The sequence below is a fragment of the Falco punctatus genome (genome assembly GCF_963210335.1).
Source record: "Falco punctatus genome assembly, chromosome: 6".
In the NCBI taxonomy this organism is placed as follows: domain Eukaryota; kingdom Metazoa; phylum Chordata; class Aves; order Falconiformes; family Falconidae; genus Falco; species Falco punctatus.
The window spans coordinates 69,324,311-69,341,736 of record NC_137585.1 but is presented as its reverse complement, the minus strand read 5'-3'; the positions used below and the strand labels follow the sequence as shown (position 1 = coordinate 69,341,736).

General features: G+C 46.1%; 1 protein-coding gene across 6 annotated transcripts in view; it reads left to right on the top strand.

Moving 5' to 3' along the window:
- FRMD4A (FERM domain containing 4A) overlaps positions 1-17,426 on the top strand; it is a 386,124-nt gene that overhangs the window by 143,845 nt on the left and 224,853 nt on the right. Inside the window, exon 1 of one of the 6 annotated variants that reach the window (XM_080391693.1) lies at positions 11,474-16,971. The exons of the other annotated variants lie outside the window; for them this stretch is intronic. Coding sequence (XP_080247819.1) covers positions 16,906-16,971 — 66 coding nt within the window. The 5' untranslated portion in view covers positions 11,474-16,905. Of the gene's footprint in view, positions 1-11,473; positions 16,972-17,426 lie in introns of those variants that run through there. 6 annotated transcript variants of the gene reach the window in all.

Genomic DNA, 17,426 nt, shown 5'->3' with positions numbered 1-17,426 from the left:
CATTAATAGTGGTTGCAATATGTGGAGAAACCATAGCTTCTATCTATGGGTCACAAGGCATTTTGCAAGTATTATGTGAGGTTCAGACGATAAAAGGGAAGAAATTAGTCTAGGCCTGATTCTCATAAAGGTTTCATGGTGGTGCTGGAGAGGTTATTAAAAACATTGAAGCAGATCAAGCACACAAGTCCTCTTAAAAGCATGGGCTTTAGGCACCTAACTTGCTATTGCTTTTTGCAAATCACAGTCAGTAAAGGGAACATTTAAACTAAGCATCTTCAGGTGTCTAATGCACGTGCTTAAACCAAGCTGCCACATCCCTGCGTTGCTCTGCAGTCCGTGCAGGGTGTGAGAGGGAAGGCAAAGCTGCATCACACTGCCTCTGAATCACACTTGGGAGGGCTCTCTCTGAGATAATGTGACCCGTGACATAACAACACAGCTCTGCTAGGTCAAACCGGGATTCACTTGCCCCAAAATCCAGCCACAACACTTAGGAAAAGCATAAAGCTGGGCACATCTGGAGAGATGCTTCCCCAGGATATCCTCCCACTGCTCAGGAGATGCTAGTTCAACCACTTACAGACTTCATCATGTTTAACAACCTTTTATGGACTTTTCCTATGTTAAATTGCCTAATTATATTTCCAACCTGCTTATGCTGTTGGCCTCTCCTGCATCCGCTGGTGACGCTTTCCCCACATTCACTGTGAGCTATTCAAATAAGAGCTTTTTCTCATTCTAAATCTGCAGCCTCATCACATCATTGCATAGTCTTTAGTCCTGGTCTTATAATTTTTAAAAAGAGTAATCATACTCTATTCACCATCTCTGTGTCCTTCATGACTCTACACTTCGATATTATCTTCCCTCTATCATCTTTCCCGGTCTGAATGCTCCTTATCTATTTAGTCCCACCGCATACAAAATTGTTTCCTGCCTCTACAGGATTAGCTGTGGTTAAAGCTTAATGTGGGTTGCTGCATCAGTCAGTGAGGATACATTCCCCTTGCCCAATTCTGAAGTACAGACCCCTTTTTTGATGGCACACAGCAGGCACTGGACTATGCCTGGTGCCCGGGTTGAGCAGGGAAGGGAATGGAAAGAGTTGTATTCATCTGGCTCTGTGGAGGGAATGGATGAGCCAAGAAAATAATAAGACAATGTCAAATACACTTACTTCTGGACATGCATTTCTGGACACAGAAATGCTGCTTCTCTGGGATGCAGGGATCACAAAAAGACTGCAAGCATTTTAGGAGAAGCCACTGATCTTGGATTTTTTCTTAGAAGCCATGTAGACCAGAAGCTACTCTAATGATTCAGACCTCAGTCCATGATGTGCTTGGTGGTCACAGCACCCAAAGAGGCCCTTAGGAAATGTAGATTCTCAGCATTTATAATGATCAATCCAAATATACATCACAGAGTCAAAATAACTCAGGGCTGGCAGCCTCATCCACAGTTTGGGTGTGCTTCTCATGCACTTCCCTGCGCTCAGGTGTTATTCTCAGAACTTGGATTTCTAAAACTGGTTGAGAAGGGCTTCCTTCAGAAACCCTGCATGCTGCCTTTTCCCATCCCATTTCATTTTTCACAGTTGCCTTTCAGACTAGAAGGGAACTTGGGGAGACAACAAATGAAAAAGGGAGACAGAACAAGAAAAAGTGATGGGTTGCAATAGGTGAGAAGCAAGAGGTAAAGTGTATCCTAGAGAACTGGGAGATCCATACTCAAGATTTCCACTGCTGTCCTGCTCCATCTGCTCGGCACTCTGCTGGTTTGGCTGCTGGTGCACAGATTTCTCTCCTGTTTTGACAAAAACGTCCTGTGCTGGTCATAGAAACCATGCCATCACAAGTTTGTCAAAATTTGCCTATTCCTCCTAAAGCAATGAATCATCTTTCTGTTCAATATATGTGTTTAAGAACATCATAAAGGTATTTTTCTAGGCAATGTAGAAAGGGAAACAGTCCTTGTATGTGAACGTCTCCTCATTCCCTCAACGCAGTGAGAGTGTTCACATAAACAAAGGGGTACACAGAGATGCTTGCAAATGACTGAATTATCACAGATTAGCAAGTTATTACTATTAATTCAAATTAATGTATGTTATGTTATATTATAATGTGCTGGAAGCATGCACGTATCTTCAAGCTGATGACTAGTAATCTGTTAAGCCACAATAACTTCAAGTCTTGCAGTCTATCTCCCTTCTTGAGGCACAAGCTGACATGTTCAATGCTCTCTCAGCCAGAGACAGGTGACTGCTGCTGTGACATAAATAAAGTTTGCATGTCCTTGGTGCTTGAGTCAGAACATACCAAAACATCCTTTTGAAATGAAGCAGACCATATATTTTAATGTCTGCAGACATCGGAAAGAGGTTTTAAAGAACAAATGGGTGATTTTCTTTCCTGGGGGTTAAACGTTCCTTGTGCCTCCCACCGTCCATGTCCAGGGCCAGTTGGATGGAGGTGCTGATCAAACCCAGCCCAGATCCTGTCCTTGGAGGGTCTCATGTATCTTCCAGAAAGGCTGAGCAGTTTTACCATGACTGCAACCATCTTCCACAGATGTGAAGTGGGATTTTCTCACACTTCAGCTGATCGCCTAGGTGGCATTGAAGGCTTTTGCCATCCAGTCCCAGAGCAGCAGGAATCTCCAGGGATGTGGTCCCACACATTAGGCTGCTGCTTTGAGTATTTTCCTCTCACTTTTTAGTGCATGTCACATCTCTGTGCTGTATGTTTTTTAATCTTCAGCAGTCTCTAACTGCCCCATACTGTCAATCTCCCCCTTTGTGTCTCCAAGCCCTGTGATCGGGGCACTTTGCCCTGACATACCTGTCAGCATCAGTGGAGACACAGATGCTTGTAACCATTGGGACTTCCCCCACTGATGGCAATGAACACCTTGCTTTCCAACCTGCTTTTCCCTCCCATATCTGTGTCCCCTTCCTTTCATGCTGCTGCCCCTTGCTTTCACCTGGGAGACGGAGCACATCTCAGAGCAAAGTTGCTCTCAGGAGCTCAGAGCTGAGCTGGTGAGTGGCTGCGAGCCATGCGAGACAGTACTCCTTGTGACACCCTCTCCCTCCTACCTCCAGGCAGCTAAGAAAACCACGTAGAGAAATACGAACACCAAGGTATGTGGCCAGGATGGTGAAAAGAATAGGGATCTTTTCATTTTGTTTAGGTCACTTTCCTTAAGGTGATGAATGAACACAAGTACCCCATCTCATACCTCTACACCTGCCTGTTTTCCTCAGCAAAACAAGAGTAGCAAGCACTGCCCGTATGCCAGATCTGATTTCTGTAGGAGGTGTGTATCAGTGAGGAATGTATTTCAGCTCCAGAACTAGCCCAGTGCCCCACAGACTTTCTCCATTTCTTCAAATTACCCAGCAGGACATTTGGGGCTTGGTACTTATTTTATGGTATCAAAAGTATGCAAAGATACAGAGACAGGAAGAAAACCCTTCTGTGGGTGTCTATGTGACACCTCGCACCGAGGGACTGCTCTGCCCAGCTCAGTGGGGTGCCTGCTGCGAGTGACTTAGATCACAGAGGAAAGAGAAAAATGATGTGAGTGGACATTGCTGAGAGGAGCCTGTGCCTCAGCATGAGCATGTTCACCTTATTAATAATCTCTTTTTTAAGGAGGAAGAGGTTAATCATGAAGCTGTCTGATGTCCGAGCTTTGCTGAAGTGCTGCTCTCTAACAAAGGGACACCACTCTTAGAAGTATTTCGGGGCTGAGGGAATTAAGGATCCTGGCTTGTACCTAGAGTTTTAAAAAAAGAAAAAAAACAAACCACAAAAAAAAATGCTGTGGGGCTTAAACCTGTTTTTAACAAGAGTGTGTAGCCTGTCAGATCTGGTGAGAGATTAGCAATTTAATTATACAGGCTTTGGCTTCCTGCTTTCCACTAAGTGCCTAAAACCCCCTTAAAGAGGTCTATTACCTTGCCTTTTTTTTTGCTCTTGAATTAACCAGGCCCGTCACAGCAATATAAACAGAGGCAGGACAGGGGTTCCCCTGCAGAGATCTCAGGGGTTTATAGCTAAGTGCCTCCTGATGGATCTGCCAGAGCAACTGGCGGGAGCAAAAGCCATCACTCCCTGGAGCAACCATTAGCTTGATCACGAGAGTCCCTGCAAGCGCTTCCCATTTGTCCCCTGTTGAACTCACCCAGGAGAGCATGGGCTGTGCTCGGGGACCGGCTGACCTTGAGAGAGGGAGGCAAAGCAAGCACCTGGGCTGTGGGCACTGGGATTTGGGGCAGAAAGCCCCAGCAGGAGCCTTCAAGGGGTGTTGCAGCTTGAGTGCTGCTTCATGTGGGAAACAGGGGAAGGGCAGGCAGAAAGATGCTAAGCAACATGTGACACTCAACCTGCTGAGCTTCAAAAGGCTGTTTGAAATAAGCAGCCAGGAGGAAGAAGTGGGAGCAGTGGCTTTTGTGTGTTTTCCATTCGTAGGAAGCAAATGTATTATGGATGGTGAGGTCCCATAGTATAAGTAATGGTAAGCAATAATAAAAATCTTTGCAACTTTTTTCCTTTCCAGCACTGGCTGTGGACATTTTCAGATAGTCCTACTTCACAGATGCTCTTCAGAGGTGGCTATTGCTTGTGTTACTTGTGCCAGTCCATCCATGCACATAGCCTTTGCAGTCACCATGATTTGTGAAGGCTGTAGTGGCATCTCTGGATTCAGCCCTGCTCTACCCTCCCACTATCACTCACATCCCCAGCAGGCACCCACTGAGACATGGGTTTGGGTCCCACTGTTGTATGTACTCAACACTGTTCTTGCTGTAAGGTCCCTACTAAGGATTGTAGGGTGCAGATACCATGTGCTTTTAACAGATATTTTCCTGATAAATGCCTTTATGACTCCGAAAAGTGGTGATTTTCAACCCCTACGCCTCTGTACATCCACAGGGCAGAGCTGGGAAAGGATCAAACCCCAGAGCACCTGGCTGCTGCCGCCAGAGTTGTTGGCTGTCTCTTTTACCTAAAACCCTTTAAAAATCGAAGCAAGAACATCTACCCTGCAGGTGGCACAGGAAATCTTGTGAGGATGTAACGAAGCGTAATCAGTGACAGATTCGTCATCTATATTCCATCGTCACAGCATGGGGAAGAATCGCTTCTGATCATTTCAGCGAAGTGCCATGGCAGAGGAGACCGCTGCCTGTTCAAGCTATTGTTATGTTGTGTTCAGCCAGGCTTCAGTTTCTGGGACAGGGAGAGAGGAACACACTTCTCTTTGGTCAGTCGCTTGGCCCTGGGGGTCAGCCCAGTTTGGGGGTCAAGCTGGGGTAAGAAGAGGGTGTAATACAGGGCTCAATGGCGCTGCCCAAAATGTTAGTCTCCCCAGTGCCCGATTTCTGTGATCTGATCACACCTTCAGAGATAAGCCACGCTCCAGACTTGGGATCAGAAAGTCATTTCCCCAGATCGCATTGTCAGGGGTGTTGTGCCTTTACCCAGTGTGGATTCCAGTCTGCTCCCCGGAATCATCCGGGAAACGTGGCTAATGCATGTTAAAGTGGTGCAGGAGCATGGGCAGAGCTTTGGTGCCTCCTGCTGTGGCTTGCAGCCCTATTTGCAATAGAGCGTTTGTGGGTTTTGGGATGATGGGGTTGCAGGAAGAAGATGCCTTCTGCCTCTTCCTGAACTAAACACCATTCCCAGGACTATCCGCAGTGGCAGGACTGCAAAGTGGCTGAGTCGACCAAGGTGGTCCTTCCCATCTCCCTCTTGCTACTGGCCCTTGCCAGTCTTTGAGGAGAGGGCTCATCCCACTGAGCTGCCGAGGTTCTCTCCAGGAGTCAGTGGAGGGAAAGGCTGAAAGCCCCCAGTATTAATGGCCTAGTTTTGGAAGTGCTTGTTTGACCATGGAGAGCCAGATGAGGCACGTGTTTGCCAAGGCACCCCCTACCCCACAGGGAACTCAGTGAGGGTGAAATGCATTAGGGGGACCAGATATCAGGTCATGGAGAATGGCATCCCCTGGGGGTCTCACACTTCCTGAACCCTTCCTAAAGCCTTGACTCCTCCAATCAAGTGATTATCCAGCAACACCAGGCTCAATCAGAAAACAAGATTTTTAACCCTTCACTGTCCTAGGGAAGTACAGCAAAGTACAACAAAACTAGGAGGTAATGAGAAAGCACCCGGACAGTATTTTCTTCTTTTGAGTTCCATAGTTTTAGCAAAGACAATCATGCTGAGGTCTGATTCATGTTTTTTTAATGCCTCAGAAGTCTGCAGTGTCATTCTCCTGGTTTGTCATCCTAATTCAAAGTGAAATACACAAAGCCAAAAGGAGTGTGTCAAGGAGTTTCTCTAGCTTTTATCATCTTTTTTTTCCATGAGCAGGTGCTGTCCTTTTTGAACTGACTAGCAATGTGTAAGGAATAGAGGGAAGGGCTTGGTAATAAAATGTTGCAGAGATATTTGGATAAAGCCTTTATGCATGTAGTATCAGCTAAACATTCAACAACTGAAACTTGTGCTTACCAGCCATATAACCACTCAGTGCAGTGTATTTGCAGTGTCCGGTTGTTAGGACAAATTAACAGCTATTAATAGGTGCTGTCAGCAACTGGATACATACAATTAGAGGAGCTTTATCTTTACGCAAAATAAGGATATGAAAAAATACGCAAGGATGAGGTGCAAGCTCCCGCGGCTCTGCGGACCCTCGCGGCTGCCAGCCGACCTCAGGGTCTGCACACCCCTGCCCAAGGTGAGCTGCTGGTGCTGGGGCAGAGGCGGGTGCTGGGGGATGTGGAGGGCTGGCATGGGGCAGTGGCAATGGGATAAAATGTAATTATGGACTTGTGTAGGAGTTTCCCAAAACTGAGATGTTTTGAAGATGGGGGAGGCAGGGGGATAGAGTGGGGCGGGGAGGTGGGGACCTCTTCCCTGAGAGATGGAGACCTCTGGGACATCCTCTGCCAGGTTAAATGAGAGGTTGCTTCACTACATTAAGTCTTTTCAAATTCAGGCTAAAAAAGCAAGCACGCAGGGGCTGCTGAGAGTGGTCAGCTGGGAGCAGGTTGGAGAAACATCCTCCCAAATCCCCATCTGCAGTCAGGAGAGGCACAGCTTCCTGATCCAGCCTGCCTCTGGAAAAACTTCTCCCTCTCGCTGGCTATGTGCAGAAAAGTGCCCTGTACAGTGGGGGTTAAAATCACTGAAAACCTCCCTGCTCCCCTCCATCCCCCATCCCCTCTACAACATTTTGTCACATGCATATTTGAAAGTTTCAGGACATTGTTTCTTCTTGAGTCATCAAGCTCGGCTGTCCAAAGGCCCTGCATCACATAGCAGGAAACATCGCAAATGTTTCTAAATGCCCAGCCTGATGGGAAGTGCTGGGGAAATACCTTGGCGTTGCCTGAGGAGAATTTCTGTGAGCTGTGTTGGCTGTGAGCTAGAGGAGGAAGGAGTCAAGGGGATGTAAAGTCTGGTGGGTCAAGCGCAGGACATTGTTTCACTATTTTTAGGTGCATCGGATCCTTCTGCGCCTCCATGTATCTCACTGTAAGTGATAATGTGAGCTGAGAGCACCGTACCTGCAGCATCAGGCAGGTTAATTCACTTCTGCTTGCAAAACACCAGGGAATCTCAGACGGAGGTGGAGGGGGTGTTCCATGTTCACTGCGGAAGACCTGGGCAATAAAACCCTTCAGCAAACACAGCATGATGGAGAGGGGCTCAGCTGCCAAAGCCCCTCTTTTGTGGACTCCAGCCACATGGGTAGCACCAAGGATGAGGACTGCTGTTTGCGTTGCCAAGGCCCCAACCCTCTTGCTGTGCCAGACTTTGTAGAAATACTAATAGCAGAATTACACGCATGCATCACCAGGGGACCGTAAATACAATTTTTAATTAACTGGCTATTTTACAGAGGAGACTTTGTGCAGTACTGTGAGACATGGGAACAAAGTTCAGCCTGTCCCTGTGACAGAGCTCCAGATTTCCCCTGCTCTGTCCCGACCCAGCGCCAGCAAACACATGTGCTCTGTGCCTCCTATTTATGTGCTCCCAAGAAATTAGCACCCCGTTAAGCTACACAATGCAGTGCATTTATTTTTATTTCACTGCACTGCAGCCTTTCGATGTTAACTCTGCACTATTTCTTACTGGAATCAAACACAGACTAGCACCAAGAGCTACTTAAATCAACAGCCTATGAGGGCATGAATTTTGTGCAGCAGAACTAGCGCATATAGCTTAAGATAAAGCAGCCCCCAAGCTCCAAAGTCCAGTGTTTGTTCCAGGGCCAAAAAGGAAAGGACAGAGGAGGAAGATTTAACTTCCAGATACCTGAAGTTGGGACTTTTATTTGTCTGCAGACCCATTTTAAAGCAATAAACAGTTATATTTATATCTCCTGAATGTGCCTATTATTTCAAGGTCTCGCCCAAATGAGTGGAAGTGACATGACAAAGCAGCACTGTAGGAAGCCAAAAAATGTATAAAAAGCAATTGATCCATTATAGATGCAGTCTCGGGCAAGCTCAGTCTATTTTTAATCATTTTAATAATGCAGCTGATTTGCTACTTCAAGGAGGGAAGCTGAAGAAGGATCCCTCCCAGCAAGCTAAATAATAGGCTCGTGTGGCTCAGTGACATCTGGATTACCTCCAAGAGCGTGTAGGGTACAGCGATCCGCTGGGGAAATGGTTTCACTGTAGAAGCCCTGCCCAGCGAGTCACCTTGAAACATGGGACACCCCAAAGACGAACAGATGATGCTTTGGGAAAGCAAGGGGAGAAGCCAGTGGGACATTGAGCTGTGGCAAATAGGATTAGAAAAGGGGAGGTTTCTCAATAATTTTTAAAAACATTTCTGTTGCTGTGATTTGGGTAGGTGAATTGTGTTGCACGGATTGCTGCCATGGGAGGCAAATTTGGGTATGCAGAGGCTAACCAGGACAACAGACTCTTGATTCCTCCATGTTCTTCATGATCAGAGCCCTCTCTCTCCAGCTGAAACAGTCAAGACCCATGTGAGCACCACCTGCTCAGCTTGTCTGTGCCGAAGATTAAATGGTTTCTCCATCCTTGGGTGGCTCGTTTCGCCCTGGAGAAAGTCTGGCAGACAGAAAACATGAGGTTTCCCCTCTCCCATAGTGGCCTTTAAATGAAAGTGCATGTGAGAAGGACAGGAGACAGATGCCTTCTAGTCAAAGGGTGGCTTTCAGGGCACTCAGCAAAAGCATGAAAATAAAACAATATCTTAGTTGCAGAGAGCGGTGTGAGGCTGTCTGGGAAAGAGGGACCACCCGTGAGGAGAGAGTGATGCAATGGGGACAGTGAAAAAAGTCAGACAGTGGCAGCTGTGACCAGGAAGGAGATGAGTTGTTGATTGAATATGTTGACAATAAACCAGAACTTATAGCCACGATTTTTAAACTTGAAAGCCAAGTGCTCTACAACACATGGGATGTTTCAGAGGCAGGGTGATCCAGGACTCCATCTCACTGATGCTAAGCTCACTCCATAAAACAAACAGAATCGTCCCTCTTAAAGGCTGTAAAAAGTCTGGGGTGAGCCTAGCTGCTAAACCTGCCAGGGCAGCGTGACTCTGGTCATCTCTTTCCTTCGTTATACCTCGGGGCTGCTGGGCGCTTCCCATCTGGGGACTTTCTTATAAAAACGTTTATCTTCTTGTCGTGTGGAAGCGGCATTTTTTCTCCGTTATGGAGCTATGTCAATCCCACTGCAGGCGAGAGGTCAGGAATGGGACTCCCACGCTCATTCTTCATCTGGCAGCACAGGGCAGCCCCAGCCTGGCAAGCTTGTCAACGCAGGCGATGAGTTCTCGAACCCATTGCCAGCGAGGGGATGGACAGACACGTGGGATCTCGGCTGGCCATTGAGCAGCCCTTGGACATGTTGTAGTCTTGCCTGGCAGTGTGCTCTGTACCTGCAGGCTTGGCCCACGCAGTTGAGGATGGGGAGCTGCTCTTGAAGGACAGGCATGTCCGTAGCTGGGGTTGCCATCGGCCATGCTCAGCCCATTTCTCCCCAGATGGTCTTGCACATCAGATTTGCCAGCAGCACTACAGCTACAGGTCAAAGTAGCTGCGCCTCCATAGAGCATCATCACTTTGGGACAAAGGCAAGACTTGCAAATAAAGGGAAATAAACTTATATAAATCCCTTTTATAAAAAACAAAATAAATAAAATATTAAAAAAAGCATACCTGAAGTGAAAGAGACAGGTAGCTCCTGTTCAGGAGATTGGAGTTACAGGTTGCTTAGGCCATTGATCAGCAGCCAGTGTCACACCACTTCCACGGCTTCATCATGCACATACCGTCTATGCAAGCACAGCAGTAGTCTGGTGATTTCATGGAGTCTCTGATATGCCTGTCTTTTGGGGATCAGAGCGTTTCATGGAGAACTTTGTTTGGCAGAGTCTGGAATTGGCTTAGGCATTTAGGAAAATTTATCCTAAATTTGGGCATCTCATGTGGAAGTCAAACTTAAAAGCAGTCATACTGGCTCAGATCACAGGTCCTTGCAGTGTCCCATCTCCAGCAGTGGGTATGAGTGATGCAGAGAGGAGAGTGGAAAACGTACACAATAATTTCCCTGGATATTCTCCCACCTTCCACATGTTTAGTCTGGAGAAGAGGAGGCTGAGAAGAGACCTGATGGCTCCCTACAGCTGCCTGGCAGGGGCTGTAGGCAGGGGGGGTCGGTCTCTGCTCCCAGGGAACAAGCGCCAGGACACGGGGAACCGGCCTCACGTTGTGCCGGGGGAGGTTTAGGTGGGTGTGAGGGGAAATTCCTTCATGGAAAGGGTGGCCGAGCCCTGGCACAGGCTGCCCGGGGAGGGGGTGGCGTCACCAACCCTGGGGGTGTTTAAATAATGCGTAGATGAGGTGCTTGGGGACATGGGTTAGTGGTGGGCTTGGCAGTGCTGGGGTAACAGCTGGACTTGATCTTAAAGGTCTTTTCCAACCCAAGTGATTCTCTGATTTTGTTTTCAACCCAGGGACCTCCTGTGTTGGATGTGGCCTGTAGATGTCCACTATGCCTCTATGGATTTATCATCCCTTAAAATGTTCAGTCTTTTTCTGATCTCAGTTAAAATTCTGCATCCCTGCCATCCTTTGAGAAGGAGTGCCACAGACCAACTATCAGCTGTGCTTGAACTGCTTGCTTTAATTTGTTCCAAGTATGGCTCCTGCCAGCTTCTTTTGATGCACCCTTATTCTTGTATTGAGTGAAACAGTGAACAGTCGATCCCTTTTCACCCTCTCCGTGGCACTCACCATGGTTCTGTAGACCTCCTTAATTTCTCCTTCAGACACCTTTTCTTTTTCCAGACCAAAGAGTCCGCTTTGCTTACTTAGTATTTTCTTCACAGGAGCCATTTTTCTTACATTTAATCATCTTTACTGCCTTTCCTTGAATCGTGTCCACCATCTGTGTATCTTTTCTGCAGATAAAGGGATCAGAAGATACTATTCAAGATGTAAGTGAACTCTGGTTTGATTCAGTGATGTATTAATATTCCCTTTTGCTTGCCCCTTGATATTTGTTAATATTTTATTTTATTTGCTTATTCCACCACTACTAAGCAATGAACTGATATTTCATAAGAACTATTATAAACCAAATATCTTACTTCTGAGTGAACCCAGAGCCCATAATTTTATACGTGAAGTTCAGAACATTTTTCCCGCTATGAAAATTACTTCACATTCAGCTACATTAAATTCAATTTGCTGTTTTATTGCTCATTCACTTAGTCTCATCATATCTTTCTGCAGGTTCTTGTTCTCACCACCCTGAATACCATGGTTTCACCTGCAAACTGTGCTCCCTCACTGCTCACCCCTTTTCTCAGGTTGTCTATGAATAGAGTGGTGTGCGTCCTCGACCACATCCCTGGAGAAAAACAAAATGCCATCCTCTTGTTGCCTTGATTGCACAGATACAAAGTTTGCATGCCTTCTTCTCTGGAGATATTGTGCCACAGCTAGATGCCTTCATCAGATGAAGTTATTGAGTTTCATCCTGGACCACAGCTCTGAGGCTGGGCCATAGGCTGATGTTCAGCCTTTGATGCAGCATTAGGTTAATGCATTCATAGGAAAATTATTACCAAGGCCCTCAGCTGACACTGAAAGCTACTGCAGGATGGGGTTGACTTGCAGTGTCATGAATCAAGGTGAAGGCAGATGACTGTGCCCTGGGCCAGCTGGAGCCTGCTAGGTTTCACACTTAGCTCCAAATTCAGTGAATTACTGCAATCCAACCGGGAGGTGTCAGGTTGATGAGTTCCTATGTCTAGGATTTTGTGTGGGAAGGAGAAATGGAGGTGGAAGGAGGGTTCTGGGAGCTGATGCTTCCCTGACATCCAAGTTTACCAACAGGATGGGACCTCCCTCTCCACCTTCCCCAAAGAGAACAACTTCACACTTTGTTGCAATAGATCTATTATTTGCTTTCAAGAGGAGAAAGCACAGTAGAACCTTGTAGGAGATCAAAAAGACTCATCTTCAAATCCTCCCTTTGGTTATTTAAAGCAGAAAAGTTCATAAAGGTTCTGTACTGGTTGGGTAGAAGCACAGCCTGGCTTGTTGCAGCTCAGTTGCCATCCCATCCCACACTTGTGGGATGGCAAAGGCACTGCCCCAAATGGGCTTTGACCCATATTTGTCATATGTGTTCATAATCCACAATTCCTGAGGACTTGACTCCTTGGCTAAAGCAGTGGAGGTGAGGCAGGCTCCCTTTCCTGGTGGGCTCCATGACCCAGGCATGCTTTTTGCCTCATACAAGCATAATCTGCCTGTTCTTCTCCCCAGACTCCTTAGCTCCCATCTTTGCAAGCTGGGCTGGCCCAAACACAGCATCCTGGGACTAAGGCTCAGATCTGCTTTTTAACCCTTTCTTGTCATCTTTTGGCTTTACTCACTAAACTTTGTGCCCTGTTTTTACACCCCTGTCTTTGTAAGCCAGCCCTTGCAGGGTGACTTTTTCCCCTACCATCAACAACCACCTTCACCCCTGAATGTCCCCTAAGAAAACAATTCTGGGACCCAGTGTGTCCCCACATAACATTTCAGCTTTTGACAAACAGCATGTTTTGCTGAAATCTCATTTTGGCAAGAATGTTCCAATGGTCTCTACTTCTCAGCTCTCTTCTGGTATCTTATTCCCAAATGGTAGAAGAAAACTAGGAAGGAAGTGAGGGGAAAATGTGGGTGTAGAAGAACATCCTGTTCTGCACAAATACCCTGGTGTGTTGTCAGATGGATGCTCTGCTTTAAATAGAAGAGGTCTCATGCTTGCAAAGGCCAAAATAATAAATTCTCAGGAATTAGAATAGATGGAAATAATGATTTAATAAAGAAAGGGTTTGGACTTACTGCATTAAAGAATCAACCAAGTTAGAGCTTCTCATTATCACACATGGTCTCATTTTTGTGTGTACCTATAATGCACACGCACACATGCACAGAGGGTTTGGGAATAATCCCTGGGGAACTCAGTGAAATTCTGTTTCTTGTTTATTGTATTTTAGAGGCTATTTCCATAAAAGAGGTCATTTGGGGTAAGCACTATTGAAGTGAGAGTTAGAAGGGAGCCAATGGGATAGATTTAGAGGTCCCCAAGCTTTGATGTGTTTGAAGAAGTTCTTTTCCTTAGATTGGATCTTGTGGCTCTGATTTCTGCTATCTGCTTTTTGCAAGGGGTTCAATGAAACAGCTTTCTGCGCTCCTGTGACCTTTTATTTTACCACACTCACACCAACTGCTTCAGTTAACACTAGAACAAGAACACACTTTTTTTCTCATCTTCTGCACATTTTTTATGTTTCAGAACTTTTCCAATTGTACTTTGCTTTGAATCTGAAATTTTATTGCAATTTGAAGGCAAAATGGAAAGAGAGATACCCTTGTTCTATGGAAGGCAAAATGGAAAGAGAGAAACCCTGCGGTCTAGGAGTTAGGAAAATTCCACAGGACTTACGTCAGCAAAGCAACTTTTTACACCAACAGCATTTTTGCCAGATTTCTGACCGTCTCCAAAGACAGTTAATATTGATCAGCAGGAGAATTGCTAAGCTGATATTGCAAGTGCAAGAGTCTGAGAGCTGGTGTGTCTCTGTTATTTATTGTTGGAGTAATGGAAACCCAGGTGGTGTAAAGCTGAGCCTGGGTGAGAACCCATTCATCCTCCTTGCCATCGCCAGGGGAGCACCTGGTGCTTTTAGTGCCAGGTGTTTCTTGAGCAGAAATTAGGGAAGCCATTATGTGTTCCCTTAAGCCATTTTCTTGTGCCTGACACTATTTTCTCCATCATTTTTGAAATAATCTTGAGGCTGATCTTTGTGAAGACAAAAATGAGCCTGTGTTGGAGTCAAGAAGTCTGTCACATGGACACTGCATTCTGACCCTGGAAGATGTCTCCTGTTGTTTATCTCTCTGGCCAATACAATGCAGCTACAGGGACAGTCAAGGGGCATAAGTGACATGGTTGCCCTGCACTATTGCACAAAAGGATCCTACAGAAAAGGATCTTTAATTTCATATTTCAGCATTGAACACATAGCCTTTGTGCAATAAAAGGGGTGGGGAGGGGAGAAGTGATCACATGTCTGGTTCCAGTACAGTTCTTGTTGTGGTCAGACTGGTTGGACAGTAGCATCAGTTAGAGGCGGACAAATGCAGGATTCAGTCCTGTGGACCTCTGTTGGCTTGTACTGACACAGCCTGAGCACTGCCTGCTGTGGACCAGGGACGGAGACCCACAAGAGAACAGTCACGTGCCCTTGGACCCAGCCTGCTCCTGTAGAAGCCATAGCTTCCTGGGATCTCTGAATTCCCACACATGCCAGAGGAGATGAAGGCTTCCCAGTGGTCAGGTCTCTGCACATACTTCCTAGAGAGCAAAGCACATGAAATCTTGTCTGCAGTGAAACTCATGTGCAGCACTGAGCAATGCACGCTAGCTAATGCATCAGCGTACTGCATTATGGTTCCCTGAGTTTCAACCACCTTCTATGTAATACCCTCCAAATATGTTTCTTTGTGGTTTGATCCGTGCTCATTAAAACACCCCTCCACTCGGACTGGTGAAGGTAGACACTTTGTCAAAGCTTTAATGAAACGGCAGCATGCGGATGATGAACAGTCTTTCTCTGCAGTAGACAAGCTTCCTGTGCTGCGTTTATTTCTGGAGCAGCTAACCTATTATCTGATGCAGGGCCTTGTGTGAATGAGAGTTGGTCCATCCAGAAAATGAATTACATGCCCTTCTTTGCTATTGAAACTATCCATCATACCGTGTCCCAAATGGTCTATCATGTTGTTGTCTAGTAAAACTCGACCATCAGAGGCAGCTCCTGTTCACATGCTGATGCTAGATGTCTGAAAATGTGATTTCTGCTATAACTCTAAGGACATTTAGTTGGAATTTATGACTAGAGGTCCCTCTAAGCTCCATCAACTCTATCCGTCTCACACTTTTATAAATAACACCCAGTCTTCAGTTTCTGAATCCTTTAGGGCAGCCTTGTGGGTTTTTTTTTTCCCAGTGTCTGGAATACACCACATGCAAGATTTCACTCTGAGGCTTCAAACTGTGTGGGTACATGTCAAATAAATAAAAAAGAGTTCAGCCAAGTAATGTGAACATCATGGAAGGCAGTTTGGTGAACTCAGCAGTGTCTAGGATGCAGGAGACTCCAGCATGGCTCCTGCCCATACCAAGACTTTCAGTATCCTCCTTTCTGTGCCTCAGTTTCCTTTCTATTTGGTTCCCAGCTAGCATTAAGCAAGGTGCTTGAAGGATTTGCATTGGTTTTAGCTTCGGTTGGATCAGGTCCATCAGTACCTTACCACTACATGTGGTGCTGTGAGAGCTACAGGCAAGAAGTACTAAGCAAGCAGAAATGTCGCCTTTTCTCCATTGACTTAAGTAGGAGCAGATGTGTGAAGCAACAGCGAGCGCTTAGGATCATGCTTTAAGCTTTCCATAAATACAGTGCGAGGAAGGGTCTAGCCCTGAGTAGTGCTTCACAACCTGGACGGGGATGCTGCAGAGCGAAGGGGTTGGGTGGTGGGAGGACATTTCAGAGGGGGTGCCAGGGTGTTTGCCAAGTCAAACCCTGTAGGATTATTTGAGGTTGTTCCCCTTTGTACATAACCTCAGCAGTCACCACTGTCGTCCAATGCCTTGGGGAGTGGGTAAGGGAATCTATTAATACTCTTAGGAAAAAATTAGTATCCAAACAACTTTTGTTTCCTTGTTTTTTACATGTCTGTGCTCTCCTCTGTCACTAGCTACAGCACAGAGCCTGGTATGCTCTGACAAAGAGCTATTGATTGTGTGCTTGTGTGAATTGGCCCAGCACTGGTCACAGCCAACTTCTGTGGGACCTGCTGCCCCCGTTTTACAATACGCTCCAGTGTGCTGAGCCATTTGTGAAAGGTCAGAAATGAACAGAGAAATGGACTGGAGTCAAAACCAAGTAGTCCTATAAATATCAGTCATAGTCAAAGGCAGCTTATTCCATTCCTTCCCTCTCTCTCCCTCTGTGTGTGTCTCTCCCTCCCTCTGTTGTGGTTTCCCAGATATAGCTCCATGTTTCTGACTGGGGAGGTCTGAAAAGAAGGCAGCACGCACATTGCAGCTTCTGCTCCCATCTTGCACACATGGAATAATCCTCAGTCCCACAAGCAGGACTGACAGCTGGCACGGAGTCCAGCCATCATCTGGACTCAGATGTTAAGTTTTGATTTCTCAGATTTTCTTTATCTATGAGAAACTCATTTGCTACAGTTTGAGAACTAGCTTTGGCCACAGACGTTTTGGATTGGGACTCCGGAGGGCTTTTCTCTGTCTGGAGCTTCACGATGACTTTGGCAGCTAAATTAGAGGATATTGAAGTGACGCTGGAGCACCTACTAATGGATGTGTTCGTAAGTAAGCTACAATTTCCTTTTTAGAGAGAGATGCTAATAATCCAGAAGGCAGCATACGAATGTAATGGTGTATCGGAGTGTCGCATCGACTTAACTCCTTTACATTTCCTGATAAACCACAGGTCCAACACTACCAATGTGCTGTGGTACAGCTAAGGCATCTACTGCAAGTGGTAACATGCAGTAACTCCAGGGCAGGACAGATTCAGCATCAGTTCTGTGTATCATCTACAATTTTGATTAAGTATGTGAAAAGGGGGAGCTTTGGTCGGTTTGGGGAATACCTCTGTAAAAGCAGTGCATTGACAGAGCACTTAAACTGTGTATTGCTTAGCACCAGTGTCCTTGGCTTTAGGATTTTGACAGCTATTAGTTTATGGTCTTTTACCACTTTGCCATTTGGGTTAGTTTTTGTAAGAGATGGAGGAGCAAGCAAAAGTAGTCCTGTTTTC